The sequence below is a fragment of the Crinia signifera genome, chromosome 7 (genome assembly GCF_055691185.1).
Source record: "Crinia signifera chromosome 7, ASM5569118v1, whole genome shotgun sequence".
Taxonomy (NCBI): Eukaryota; Metazoa; Chordata; class Amphibia; order Anura; family Myobatrachidae; genus Crinia; species Crinia signifera.
This window is the reverse complement of record NC_139223.1, coordinates 187,850,969-187,865,416: the sequence shown is the minus strand read 5'-3', so window position 1 is coordinate 187,865,416 and position 14,448 is coordinate 187,850,969. Positions and strand designations below refer to the sequence as shown.

The following is a 14,448-nucleotide window of genomic DNA, read 5'->3' as shown; positions in this document are numbered from 1 at the left end:
CCCTCGCGGGCTCGCTGCGCCCGCCACGCTTCGGGTTGGCATCAATCGTGGGGTGGCGGCGTTGAGGGGGTAAAATTGGGGGTCTGGGGAATATTTTACATTGAATCCAATGTAAAATAGGGTCCCAGGGACCCTATTCACATTTGACTCAATGTAAAAATCGGGTCGATCGCGTTGGTCGCATCGCATGCGATTTGGTCGCATGCGATGCGACCGATGCGATTTTTCCGACACGACCACCCCGATGCAAATCGGTGTGGCCGTACTAGGAAACAAGTACTGTTTTTTTATGTGGTGGCCAACAGGTTTTTTTTTTTTTCCTGTGGGGGCCCATGTGTTTTACCCTGTGGGGATCTCATGGTGTGCCTTGGCAATTTTAAAATCTTATTTCGTGTGCCGCAAGGTAAAAAGGTTGAAAATCACTGGCATACAGAATCTGTATTTCTTCTTATTGCAGAAGACACATTGTTTCCACTTCTGAGTGGATTACTTTGTATCCATAATATATAACTGTAACTGCTCAAATTAATCTTAGCAACAATGGTTTGTACTGCCACTTGTATTGCACCAAATGAATCCTATTGGGTTAATGAGGCACTATTATACTTGCAGTTCCACGCAGGTTTGAACCTCAGATCTCAATCTCATTAGACATGACAATAACCCGGAGCTTACCGGGTCCTGGTAATAATGGTCCAGCAGCAAATGTCAAAGGCGCAGTCTGCACACAGCGGTCCTCGGCGCCGCACGTCAACAATATGACGGGCACCAGATGCGGTGTAGGTCTCCATAGAGCCGCCTGCAGTGTGTCGCCATTGGCCCCGCTTGTCAGTTCCCCAATGGGTGCTGGGTGATGGATTAGACAAGATCCTGCTGCCGGAAGGGTGATGTGGCGTGGGTGCCGCAATAATGAAGTTACCCTCCGTGATTCTCTGAATATTGGTGAGGGTGGCGGACATAGGTGCCCATTCTGTGGGTGCTTGAGTGCCCAAGCACCCACAGAAATTGATGAGCACCCATCCGCTCAGCAGCGGCCAAGCCGCCCGTGTCCCACTGCACTCCCCCTCCCTCGTCGCTGGCACAGGCACTGTGCGGGCATTTATGTATTTGGCACTGTGGGGGCATTTATGTATTTGGCACTGTGGGGGCATTTATGTATTTGGCACTGTTACCATAATTTGAATATTGGAGACAACTGTGCTGCGTTATAATATAAATCAGTATTATTTTGTGGCCACGCCCCTTTCCCATGAAGCCCCCCCCCCTATATTTTTGGCTTGAGCACACCAACAAAAACATAAATCGGCACCTATGGTGGCGGATATGTCCTGGACAGCTCAAGAGAACAGGCAGTACAAATCATTGTTGCTATGATGAATTTGATTAATTTGAGCAAAGTTACAGTTACATATGATGGATACAAAGTAAACCACTCAGAAGTAGTCTTCTGCTATAAGAAGAAATACAGATTCTGTATATGCATTTATAAATCTGGACATTGCTATTGATATGTCTATATAAATGGACAATGCCCAAGGGCCATAAGAAATTTCATCAGATATATGTTTACTAAGGCTATTGATATTAAATGTATTTTAATTGTTGAGATTTTTTTATATAATAAATTTATTTTACTGGTATACATCTTTAATAGCTCTATTACAGTAAGATTTACCTACATTCAAATTGCCGACCACCATTGGCCGATGGTCAAAATACTGACAAGGTCAAAATACCATCAATTAAAATGCCAATATGGTCAAAATGCCAACATTTAAAATGTTGAAAGGTCAAACAGTAGCCATGCTTTTTTTAAATTTTGGCAGTTAACCCCCCCTCACCCCCCACAGCAAAGTTACCCCCCCACTCCAAAAGCCGCTTTAGCAGTACAGCTGTACCTCTGTGGTCCCGGCTCCCCTGTCCAGTCCTGGCTACTACAGCGTCCAATGTAAATGGACCTTCAAAAAATGTCTGACCCCATACAGCAGACAGTTTTCTGCTGTATGGGGGCGGACATTTTGTGATGGTCTGTTTAGATAGCCAGGACTGGACAGGGGAGCTGGGACCACAGAGGTACAGCTGTACTGCTAAAGCGGCTTTTGGACTTAGAAGCAAAAGCGGGTCCCGGGCTCCGGCCACTGCCCACAGAGTCGGCAGGTGAGCTAACGGCAGGCGGCAGTGGCAGCTGCATTACAATAGCCCCACAGACCCCCGGCGCCCACACCTATACAGCGCCTCCCCGCCACCGCAGGGTCTGCGGGGCTATTGTTACGCCACTGGTCGACATGGACACCGTATAAGTGTAACGCGTCCCCTCGCATGGCTCACTGCTCTCACCATGATTGGGGCACAAGTCGATATCAAAGAAAAAATTCTTAGAAACTTATTTAGACTTTTTGACCTGTCAACAATTGAAATGGCGGTATTTTGACCATGTGGGTATATTGACCATGTCGGCATAACAAATGGTATTTTGACCGTCGGTCAATGGTGGTCAGTATTTTGACCGCCGGTATTTTGCCTGTCGGTAAATTGACTGTATGCCCCAGAGAGAGGTCAGATTAGCTGCGATGTCCACACTTGCATGGCTGCATAGCATTTGGTCATGAATCCCCAATTTGGCCACGCCCCCCCTTAGTACCTGGGCCCTATTCAGCTCTCGGCGGCCCTGATTGTAACTAATATTCATGAGGAATGATCATTAATCATGGCGCACCTCTTTTTAAATGATAAGCTGCATTTTGGTTCAGACCACAAAATGGCTGCCAACATGAAGAAAAAGCCAGGACACATTGGGGCCCTACCTGTGTTATGTGCCTCCAGCTGGGACAAAGAGTTGACTGCAACTTTGCATAGGGAACAGTAGAGTAGCTTCTTGGCCTTCTCTTCCTCTGACTCAGAAATGGGGATGGCACTGCCATTGGTGCTGTTCACAAATGCCGCCGGGATGACCGCTGTTAATGTGACCTCTGACTTGGCGATGAACGACCTTATCTCAGCCATGCTATGACTAATAGAACTGCCGGCTTTTAATCTCTTGTCCTCACCTGGAGAAGAGAAAATACAAACTGTTTAGCCGCAGTTCACAAACCAAAGCCAAGAGCTGTCAATCTGACATTTACAGGATATTACGGATGGATGGCAATTGTTTGAGAAGGAAACTTCATATTATTCATCTGTCAGTATTACATGGGTGCACAGGAAAGATTTTATTATTTCGTTTGGCAGATAATGTATCAAGCTCATTGTCTGTTTCAATGGATGACTAAGGGGAAGAGTTATCAAAACTTGGAGAGAGAGGTAAAGTGGACAGAGATAAACTAGCCACCAATGAACGAGCTGATTGTTTGGTACTTATTGACCTCCAAGTTTTGTTAAATTTCCCGATAATTGTAAAAAAAACAACAACAACAACCCTACAACAGTGGTTCCCAAACTTTTTGGAATCACAGCCCCCTAAAACTTCAGAATGTTGTACATGGCACCCATAAACCAAAAGTTTCTTAGAAATTCTGAGAATGAAAAATGTTTTTCATACCGCTTTCAGACAGAAAAGTCTGAAATTCACAGCTTTTACCTGACATTTTCAGTGCTGGGTCATTTGCCGGCCCCAGCCTGGATCCCATTCACACAGAGAAGCAAATTACTGGGTTAGAAATTTTTACCCGGTAATTTGCTGGTTAACACAGGTATTTCTTCTGTATGAGAGGGTCCTTTTATTTGTGACGTTTCCGCGTCCCACACGGGGCCTGCGGTGTCCCACGGTGGGGGAGGGCGGTTGGGAGCCCCCGTCACCCGCTGCTCACAACTGCTCTGTTTTGCACAGGTTTCTATTGTTCCCAACTGTTGCCCGTGGTAGATGATAGCGGATGAAAAAGTTGAAAAAAATATTATAAGACCTCAAAAACTTGTGTCGACCACATGTGTCCACTACTGTTATGTGGACCAAATGCACTTGTTGACCTTTTGTACCTGTTGATGGTAATCTCTCTTGACCTTTTGACATGTTGACCTATTGACCATGTCAACATTTTCTCCATGTCGAGCTAACGCATGTCGGCCACATGGGGTCGACCTGTCGACCTAAGACCGGCCTATCATCCGGACATTTATTTACTACTTTTTATTTAACACATTCTAGAAGATAATATATCAGGGGCGTAACTATAGCACCGCAGCCCCTGCCACCGCGGGGGGGCGCTGTGCATGTGGGGGCGCCGGGGGCTGCGATGCTATAGTTAACCCCCCCAATCCCCCGCAGACTTACCTATCGCGCTGGTCCCGGCGGCTCCGTTCTTCTGCTGAGGACCACCAGAAAATGGCCGCCCCCATATAGCACACAGTTCTCTGAAACTGTCTGCTGTATGGGGGCGGCCATTTTCTGGTGGTCCTCAGCAGAAGAACGGAGCCGCCGGGACCAGCGCGATAGGTAAGGCTGTGGGGGATTGAGGGGGGGTTTGCATGGGCGGCGGCGGGGCAGGGGGGGGTAGGGGTGCTTAGCGGGACGGGGGGGGCGCCCCCCCCTAACGGCGGGGGGGCGCCCAAAACGTAGCTACGCCACTGTAATATATAGAATCTGATTGGTTGCTATGGGCAACATCCCATCTTCAATAGAAATAAGCAAACCCTTGTGACTTACAATGTGATTATTATGTCGTTAACCCTTTGAGTGCCAAGTGAATTTGACAAAATAGGTGTGAAAATTAGCAAGCAAAAGAAAATTGTTATTCACCATAAGGACCAGTAATGTTTACCTTTTATATAGGAAATATCATCTTTTCTTACATACATTTTTTGAATTTGAATTTATATATCAAATGTTACCGACGCTGGCATTTTTTTTTAGCGGTTATTTTGCACATCTCTCAGAGGTGTTGGCACTCAAAGGGTTAATGTGTGCGGTGGCCTCAGCGCCAGACTCTATTTATAAAACAATACCGGAACAACATTACCTTTTACAATAAGAATATAATTACTAATGTTCAAAAAGCAAATTTTTCTTTACAGTATTTTTAATTAAATTATTTTACTTTAAAATGGTTCTATATATACAAAATCATACAGGCCGACTTTTTAAAACTCCTCTCCGGGAGAAGCCCGAAGAGGAGTGAAAGGGGGGGCGGGAAGAGGCTACGTTGTGGGGGCGGGGTGAGGCTGATGTCACTAAGCCCCGCCCCCATGACCGGCAGCAGCATCAATTGCAGGTCCGTGGATGGTGGGCGGGGCTAAAATGACGCGAAATGACACGAATCGCATCATTTTAGCCCCACCCCCTCCCAGCGGACCCGTGAAATTCAGAGCTTTAAACCGTGGGGAAGGGGGGAGCCAGGGCTGTAGGGAAAATGCGGGAGACTTGCCCACCTTACCGGGGGGCCGGGAGGGGGAACCGATTTGCTGGACCCTCCCGGCCATTCCGGTAGGATAGGCAAGTCTGCAAAATATAACTTAGATGCCAGTAATATATTTATTTCTCCAGAGTGTCAACCGGTATATTATGCTGGAATAAGGGTGCAAATGTTTTCATTACCTCAGACCTCAGATCAATAGGGGTGATTCTGATTTTCTCAGTCCCCGGCCTATTCGCACTGGGGATGTTGCGGTCAGCGACCATCGAATCATTTCATTCCGCCCCGCACACACCCCTGCAAATGGATGTTAAATGGGTGGCGTTAAATGGCTCGCTAAGCGAGTCAACCAGAATCAGGCCAAATGTGTCCCGTTATATAAACTAGGAATGAACGAGTTTCACTTTGGCAGTAGCATCACTTGTTATAATTATTATCAGTAATTGATGGTTGCATCAACTGTGTTATAAGACAAACTGTGAAAACAAGAGAACCGCTCTCATGTTCCGGCAGTAACCCCGCTGATACCACCGGTGGATACATGGAGAGATGACACAGGACCAACAGAGCAGAAAATGAACATAAAGCCATTTCTTTGATGTTGTTAGGCCCGCGCCTCTGCACATCTAAGCGGTAAATACTAATCAGTGCCCAAAATAGAATGCGATGCAGGCATTTCATTAGCCTACTGTTCTCCTGTACTCTCACAGGATCAATTATCTTTCTTTTTTACCTCGCTAAAAATTCATGCCAGACAGAACAAATGCTAATAACACGGAGATGCAATCAAAATCCCGACGGTCAAAATACCGTCAACCATTGACCGACGGTCAAAATCCCGACAAGGTCAAAATCCCGATATCTCGAAACATGACTTTCGGTCGACAGGTCGCGAGGCCAACATGGTTTTTTTCACTGTTTTTTGACCTGACATTTCATGCTCTACCATTCACTAGGGCGTGGTGGGAGAATAAAATAGTGAGCCCGAAGCATCGCGAGCAATGCAAGGGGCTGCGGTTGATTTCCAACTGTGTCCATGTTGACTGTGTCGACATTTGGGTAAAAAACAGTGAAAAAAACCATGTCGACCTTGTCATCTGTGGACCGAAAGTCATGTTGATGTTTTCTCCTGTCTACGTTCTATATGTCGGTATTTTGACCTTGTCGGGATTTTAAATGTCAGTATTTTGACCATGTTGGGATTTTGACCTTGTCAGGATTTTGACCATCGGTCAAAAGCTGTCGGTATTTTGACTGTCGGGATTTCATACCGAATCCCTAATAACACGGAGATGCAATGTCACGTGAAAAGTCCCCACGGTTCTTCTAGTAATGGTCAGGAGAAGAAATACTGCCACCTCAGATATCATGTGCAACACTTGGACAACTGACCACCTTCTAGCTGCAAGCATTGGGTGGGGTTCAATAGCTCTGGATTAAAAAGGTGGGCAGTCAATAGGCGGATCCCAATTGGTCGACATGGAAAAGTTTGACAGGGTGAAAATGCCAACATGGGATAGGTACAGTTCTGGATCAAGAGATATGCCGGGTACACACCTGAGTAGTGGAAGAGGGAACCCTGAGCCAGTACTGACCAGCAACAATCTCCTGTTCCTGGCGGTACCTGTACCGCACTGCGCTAGTAATCAGAAAAGCATTAAACTTCAGCTCTCAGTCGCCAGGAGATCACTTGTGCGGTACCACAAGATATGGACACTGGCTTTAACGTTACTCTACGCTGAGACCTGGGCTGCTTCTCACTTCAGAATTGACCTAAGCGTGCAGAACTTATGTGGGCATACCTTATAGGGGGCACTACTAATGTGGTTATAATGTGTAAGGGGCACTTCTAATGTGGACATAATGTGTAGGGGGTACTTCTACTGCGGGCATAATGTATAAGGGGCACAACTACTATGAGCATAATGTGTAAGGAGCACTACCTTTGTGGGCATAATGTGTAAGGCACAATATTACTGTGGGCATAATGTGTGAGAAGTTCATCTACTGTTTGTATAATGTGTAAGGTGCACTATTTATGTGGTCATAATGTGTAAGGGGCACGATAACTACTGTGCGCATGTGTGAGGAGCAATACTACTGTGGGCATAATGTGGGAGGATCAGGGGAGGCTCCCCTGCATTTGAATTTTGAACGTGTTGCAGCCACCACTGTTGAGGACCATTATGACTGTGGGCACAATGTGTGATCAGCACTACGAAAGTGGGCATTATGTGTAAGGAGCACTACGCACTCCTAAAGTGGTTATAATGTGTACGGAGCACTAACACTGTGGTCAAAATGTGTAAGGGGCACTACTAATGTGGGCATGATAAAAAAAATTAACCATATGTGTATCAATCATTTGACCTTTTAAACCTGTCGACCTCTTGAACCTGTCTGAACTTTTACCGGAAATTGTAATTCGACTAAACTTTTACATAGTTATATAGTGATGTGGGTTAATAATTTGGGTAGATGGATAAAGAAGATTTCAATTGACTTTTGCTAAAGGTGCGTACACACGGTGAGATTTCAATTTCCATTCAACCCCTATTCGATCTGTGTCTGGATCTGGGTTGGTTACAGTGTTCACATTGGATTTTGACTATGTAAATGTAGGAAAACTATTTAATGCCTATTCGATTTTATATTCGATTTTGATTCTATTTTGTTACTATAAGCAAAATCAAATATAAAAATAGTGCACAACTCACCATGCGTACCCTCTACTAGTAACACAATCCATTCTCTGATACAACTCTATCAGTTCCTAGGGTCTGTGTGATTCACATATAAAAACACGCCCTTCCCTTTTGTTCACTAATGCCATGCTTGATGATGCCATTCCAGTCTATGCCAGGCTGATTAGCAACATAACCATTCATTATTATATCCCAAAGACTGATGATGTGAGTCACCTCAGGAAGTCGCAGGAGGAGTGAATGTAACACGTCATGTATCCGACTCCCACTCATCATTTGCCTAGAGATACAGGCAACAAATCTGTACATTTAGATGGACAACCATTTTATAAAAGCAAGCATGGTACCACATGATGAAAATCGTGATATATACAGATAGGTATAGTACTATGTATATATATATATATATATATATATATATATATATATATATATATATATATTATAGTAAGAATGTGTCACTCCAGGGGCTTCACCAAAACGTAGTTTATTGGCGCATGTCTACGGCGTTTCGGGATCTATCCCGTCATCAGGACAATTGTCCTGATGACGGGATAGATCCCGAAACGCCTTAGACATGCGCCAATAAACTACGTTTTGGTGAAGCCCCTGGAGTGACACATTCTTACTATACTATTTTGGAGTACCCTGTGACCCCTATGTGAGCACCCGGGCAAGTATACTCGCGCCAGCACCTGTTGGCACTGGAGTGCCAGTCCTTTCTAGTACATATATATATATATTATATATATTTGTTGGTGGTGGTTCTATATGTTTGTGGTGGGATGCAGTTTAAATCCCGGCGGTCGGGATCCCGGCGTTCAGAATCCCGACGCTGGAATCCCGACCGCCGAAATCCCGACACTTTCTCCCTCCGTGGGTGTCCACGACACCCCTGGAGGGAGAATAAATTAGCGCGCCGAGCGTAGCGAGGCACCGTGGCCCGCTGCGTGGCGAGCGCAGCGAGCCCGCAAGGGGGGGCGATCCACGTCCCCCCCTTGTCAGGATTTCGGCGGTCGGGATTCCAGTGTCGGGATTTTGAACGCCGGGATCCCGACCGCCGGGATTTCATACTGAATCCGTTTGTGGTTACATTATGTACATCCCCTTATAAATAAGCTTAGCCACACAGACATACACATTATGGGACTGGTGCACCCGTGTCCACTACTCTAACTTATGATATGTTATGCCACTCCCTGCACTGCCCACTTGACAATGCCACGCCTCCCTACATCAAAAGGTGCAAAAAGAGCCATCAGAAACAGACATCCCCAGTCTGCATCCGCAAGCTCCAAGCTAGCACGGAATCCGGCTTACATTCCAATGAGACAGAACTGTTCTGCATGGCAGCCACCAAAGGTGAAACTGAAAGTGAAACTGGGGCGCTAGGGTTAGATTTATCAAAGCTTGGAGAGATAAAGTACCAACCAATCAGCTCCCAACTGCCATGTTACAGGCTGTAAATGGTATTTTATCTCTTTACACTCTATCTCTCCCCGAGCTTGGATAATTGCCACTCTTGTTGTTCTTTAAATGGAACAGGGACCATAGAATGGCAGCATCTAATGTATCCCTTCTAATGACAGACGAATGAAAAAGATTCTGTAAAATTGCCAAGTGATCCTGAGCCTTTGGATGTCTGAAGCTGAATTTCATTACAGCAATACAACTTCCGACGGCAGAATGTAATGCGCGAATTGCTCATTTTTAGATTGCCTTAGTATGGGGCACAGAACATGCAATTATGCAAGCAAGCTTTAAATAGAACCGCTCAGTATTAAAATATATCAGCATGTGTGGAAGCTTTTTCCTAAACACTGGAGGAGTGCAAGGGCTATTAGACACACTTCCATGACACAAACATAACACATGAAAACAATAGGCATCTTCAGCTTCATAAAACTAAAACAAAACAAAAAAACTTTAAAGGTGATGCTGTTTAAGTAATGTTATGTGGTCTATTTAAGCCAATGCTCGCTATTAAGATCCTGATTCCATCACAGGCTACTGCACACAGGCCCTTATTCTAGTTGAATCAGACGGATGCGTATTTTGGACAGGAACCGAGTGTTCTTAGCCCCGCCTACCGTACGGATCGCTCACACCCAGGGCCGTTTCTAGAGGCGGACAAGCCGTGCAGCAGCCCGGGGCGCCGCACGGCTTGTCCGCCTCTGAAACAGCCAGGGCGCCCGGCAGTCTAACCCCGCAGCCGCAGCCGCAGCCGCTGCCGCTGTCTCCCCGGCCGCCCGACTCCACGCTGGAGAGGGGAGGGGAACGCATCGTGCGTTTCTCCGTCCCCTCGCCCACGTCACTGGGCTGCCGCTGTCAGCCAATAGGAGCTCGGGCGCGGGATAGGAGAGAAGCACGATGCGCTCCCCTCCCCTCTCCAAGTAAGTTTGTTACTGGGGGCATATGTTTGTGACACTGGGGGGCATATATCTGTGGCACTGGGGGGCATATATCTGTGGCACTGGGGGCATATATCTGTGGCACTGGGGGCATATATCTGTGGCACTGGGGGCATATGTTTGTGACACTGTGGGGCATATATCTGTGGCACTGGGGGGCATATATCTGTGGCACTGGGGGCATATATCTGTGGCACTGGGGGCATATATCTGTGGCACTGGGGGCATATGTTTGTGACACTGGGGGGCATATATCTGTGGCACTGGGGGGCATATATCTGTGGCACTGGGGGCATATATCTGTGGCACTGGGGGCATATATCTGTGGCACTGGGGGCATATATCTGTGGCACTGGGGGCATATGTTTGTGACACTGGGGGGCATATATCTGTGGCACTGGGGGGCATATATCTGTGGCACTGGGGGCATATATCTGTGGCACTGGGGGCATATATCTGTGGCACTGGGGGCATATATCTGTGGCACTGTGGGGCATATGTGTGGCACTGTGGGGCATATGTGTGGCACTGTGGGGCATAATTGTGGCACTGTGGGGGCATATATTTGTGGCACTGGGGGCATATGTGTGGCACTGTGGGGGCATATATTTGTGGGACTGTGGGGGCATATATTTGTGTCACTGTGGGGGCATATATTTGTGTCACTGTGGGGGCATATGTGTGGCACTGTGGGGGCATATATGTGGCACTGTGGGGTATATATTTGTGGCGCTGTGGGGGCATATCTGGCACTGTGGGGGCATATTAGTAAACAGCATCGGTTGTGCGGCAGCGGCACATGGGGCATAATGTGTAATGGGCATTACGATGTGGGGAGTATTGTGTAATTGCCATCACAGTGTGTGGTCTAATGGGCATCTTGGTGTGCGGTGTAATGTGTAATTGTCATCACGGTGTGCGGCGTAATATGTAATCGTCATCACAGTGTACGGCGTAATGTGTAATTGGCATCACAGATAAATAGTGTATAATGATTTAAGTAGCCTGTCATTGTGAGGCGTACTAGGTCATTGTGTGGCCTTCAGCCAGCCAACTTAAGTGCGGGAGGACAATAACAATTCCTGCAGCAACCAATGTCTGGTCTTGCAGGTTGCAAAAGTGTGATATAAGGTAATTGTTTTCCTGCTAGACCACGCCTTACATTAAGCCACACCCCTTTTAATATCAAGCCACACCCCCTATTTCGGCGCGCGCCTTCGGCGCGCGAAATTACTATAATACCATGCTATGTATTGGGGGGGGGGGGGGGCGCATTTTTATTTCTTCGCCCTGGGAGCTAAATTGTCTAGAAACGGCCCTGCTCACACCTTCCGAATTCGGTAAGACGCCGACCAAACGGACCGCGAGTGGATGTTTCATGTGAACACCTCCCCCATCTGTGGGAACCTCCCCCCATCCTCCGATGGTCGCCGACCATCAAATGATGGACCGAGTGGTCAGGCAGCATCGAGTGCTCCAGACCACTTGGACATTTTTCCGTATGGAAGCAGGGATATGGGCGGGCAGCTAACATCCGGTTATGTCAGCTGTCCGCCCCCACACGTGCATCACGGCCGCATTACCATACGTACGCCCAGCATTTTCATGGGAACGCCCATGAAACGCGAGGCGTACGCATATGGTAATGAGCCCAAACAGCCCTTCACGCCCCTCTCCACCCCCTGCTTGGATGGTTCTGTACGATCATTTTCGGCACGAACCTCACTCCGTGTTCGTACGTGAGGCGTTCACACATGCGCAGATACGCCTCTGCACATGCGCAAACACCAACCATCGGCTGTCCGTCCGCACTCTGAGCCATCCGACTCAATCAGAATAAGGGCCACAGTGCTGATATAAACACAGTTAACCGAAAGAACAATGGCACTGTGGGGGCTACCCGGAAGTCTCAGATTCCTGCCAACAGGTAATTTGTGTCAAGTTCTTTAAAGCACCAGCTGGAGTGTAACGGAGGCTGGGTGCTTTAATGTAAGGTTGTTGCATCAACGACAGAGGGGAGTGAGGCAATAGGATAAAATAAATCTGGTTTAATAAAGATACTGAAATACAAGTTGATAATGGTGGCACAAATAATATACTGTAGATTATGCAATGATAAAAGTCAATAGTCCAATACGTTATTGAAGAATATGATGATGCTTGATATTGGAAAGAATATTGGAGAGTTGATTGAAGAGTTGAAGAATAACTGAAGAATTGGAGGTTTGATGGAATAATAGAATAATTGGTTGAAGGATTGGATGTTTGGTTAAAGATTGAATGATTGGTTGGAAGATTGGATGGTTGAGTAGAAGATTGGATGATTGGTTGGAAGATTGGATGATTGGTTGGAAGATTGGATGATTGGTTGGAAGATTGGATGAATAATAAATGAAAGAACAATAATGAAGAAGTCTGTCCTTGCTGGATTGGATCGTAGCTGCAATCAGGAGTGACCATGGATAACAACGGGAAAGAAAGATAAGATATTACCCCTTTGGGGGGCTAACCTTAACCAGTCCGCATTGGCGGCAGCAGAGTCCGTGGTGCACGAGGAGAGCAGTGAGATGATCAGCAGGAGAAGAACTTCACGTGGAGACACAGGATTGTAGCTGGAACTATGGAGCCAGAACAGAGCAATGATGCTTAGGTATTGACATCATTGTACTGACTGCCGGTCTTACCCGGCCAGTCAGTACTTAACAGGTGAGCTGTGTGGCTATTGGCCAGCCTATTGACAGGAGAGGCGGAGCCGCACAGGACAGGCTGAGGTATCCGAAAAGATGGCGGCCGCCAGAGGGGGCGACAGGATTCAGCCGGCAGTGAGTGTGCGCAGCTGCCGGCACTCAGTCAGAGGCCTGACCAAGCACAAACACACATGGCGGTTCAGGTCTCATGCCGCTCATGCCCAGCATGGCACCGGAGCACACAGCACCACTGTCACCACACGGTGACAGCGCGGGCACATGTACCCCACCAGGACCAGGGACACAAGCGGAGGTGAGCGCCATAGTGTTAGACATGCTGGTAGAGGACCTAGGGCTGGGCACAGCACAGGGGCTTTGGGTGAGAGCCATGGTGGATGTGACAATTTGAGGGACATCAGGCAGCTGAGAAATAGTTTTTAATTAGCGCGACTATGTACGCTATACATATATACTGTATATGTATGCTATCTATATAAATATAAATCTATATCTATATATATATATATATATATATACAGTAGATAGATCTATCTATATAGATAGATCTAGATCTATCTATCTATGTTGGCTGTGTTGTCTTAAGAAAAGTATACATTGTACGATATGCTGTCGTCTTGCATTCCAGGAGACTGAGGAGCTAGTTAACTCTATGAGGAAAGGTGAATAACTGCCTGCCATATCACAATCCGCAGACGAGCAGGTGCAATCATTAGTCTATTATCTGCTTCAGTTGAGCCCTCTCTTCCATAATGAGACAGAACTGCCGCTGAAGTCATAACGTAAACTTACACTGTAAATCTGAACGCAAAGGCCTTAATCTGGGCCTGCAGAATCCTCTTTTAACAGGTCTTTGTTTACGTACTAAGAAGAGTAATGATGTCAGAGGTGTTTGAAGGCCAATTCTAGATTCAGAACAATAGTCGCTGTAGACAACTTCATCTAGGGATGATACATGGTTCTCTAAACTTACTCTTTCTAGGTCACTGGATCGATGTTTGATCAATCATTGCCGACTATAGCCATCAGAGATCCCCAGTGTTGCATGTTCTCAGAATATTTATAGTGGTTCTCTTCTGGAATGTCTGGTAGACGGCACAATTAGGGGGCATGTAGCAAACATGAAGGGGTATATTTACTCATTATTGAGTTTGAGGCCAAATAATTCCACTTTCTTATTTCCTCTATTCGCATAAGTAAAAAATTAATATTTGCCCAGATGTTCTAAAACCACATGCAGATCCATTTGTATCTCTCCCAGCACCCTCTGCAGACATCTAAT

The 14,448-nt window shown here is 46.6% G+C and overlaps 1 protein-coding gene across 9 annotated transcripts in view; it reads right to left on the bottom strand.

Annotated features, from left to right (window-relative positions):
• ZNF385B (zinc finger protein 385B) overlaps positions 1-14,448 on the bottom strand; it is a 385,947-nt gene that overhangs the window by 15,808 nt on the left and 355,691 nt on the right. For 8 of the 9 annotated variants that reach the window (XM_083154697.1, XM_083154701.1, XM_083154700.1 and 5 more), the window contains one exon: positions 2,805-3,047. The exons of the other annotated variant lie outside the window; for it this stretch is intronic. In XM_083154697.1, coding sequence (XP_083010823.1) covers positions 2,805-3,047 — 243 coding nt within the window. The remainder of the gene's footprint in view (positions 1-2,804; positions 3,048-14,448) is intronic. 9 annotated transcript variants of the gene reach the window in all.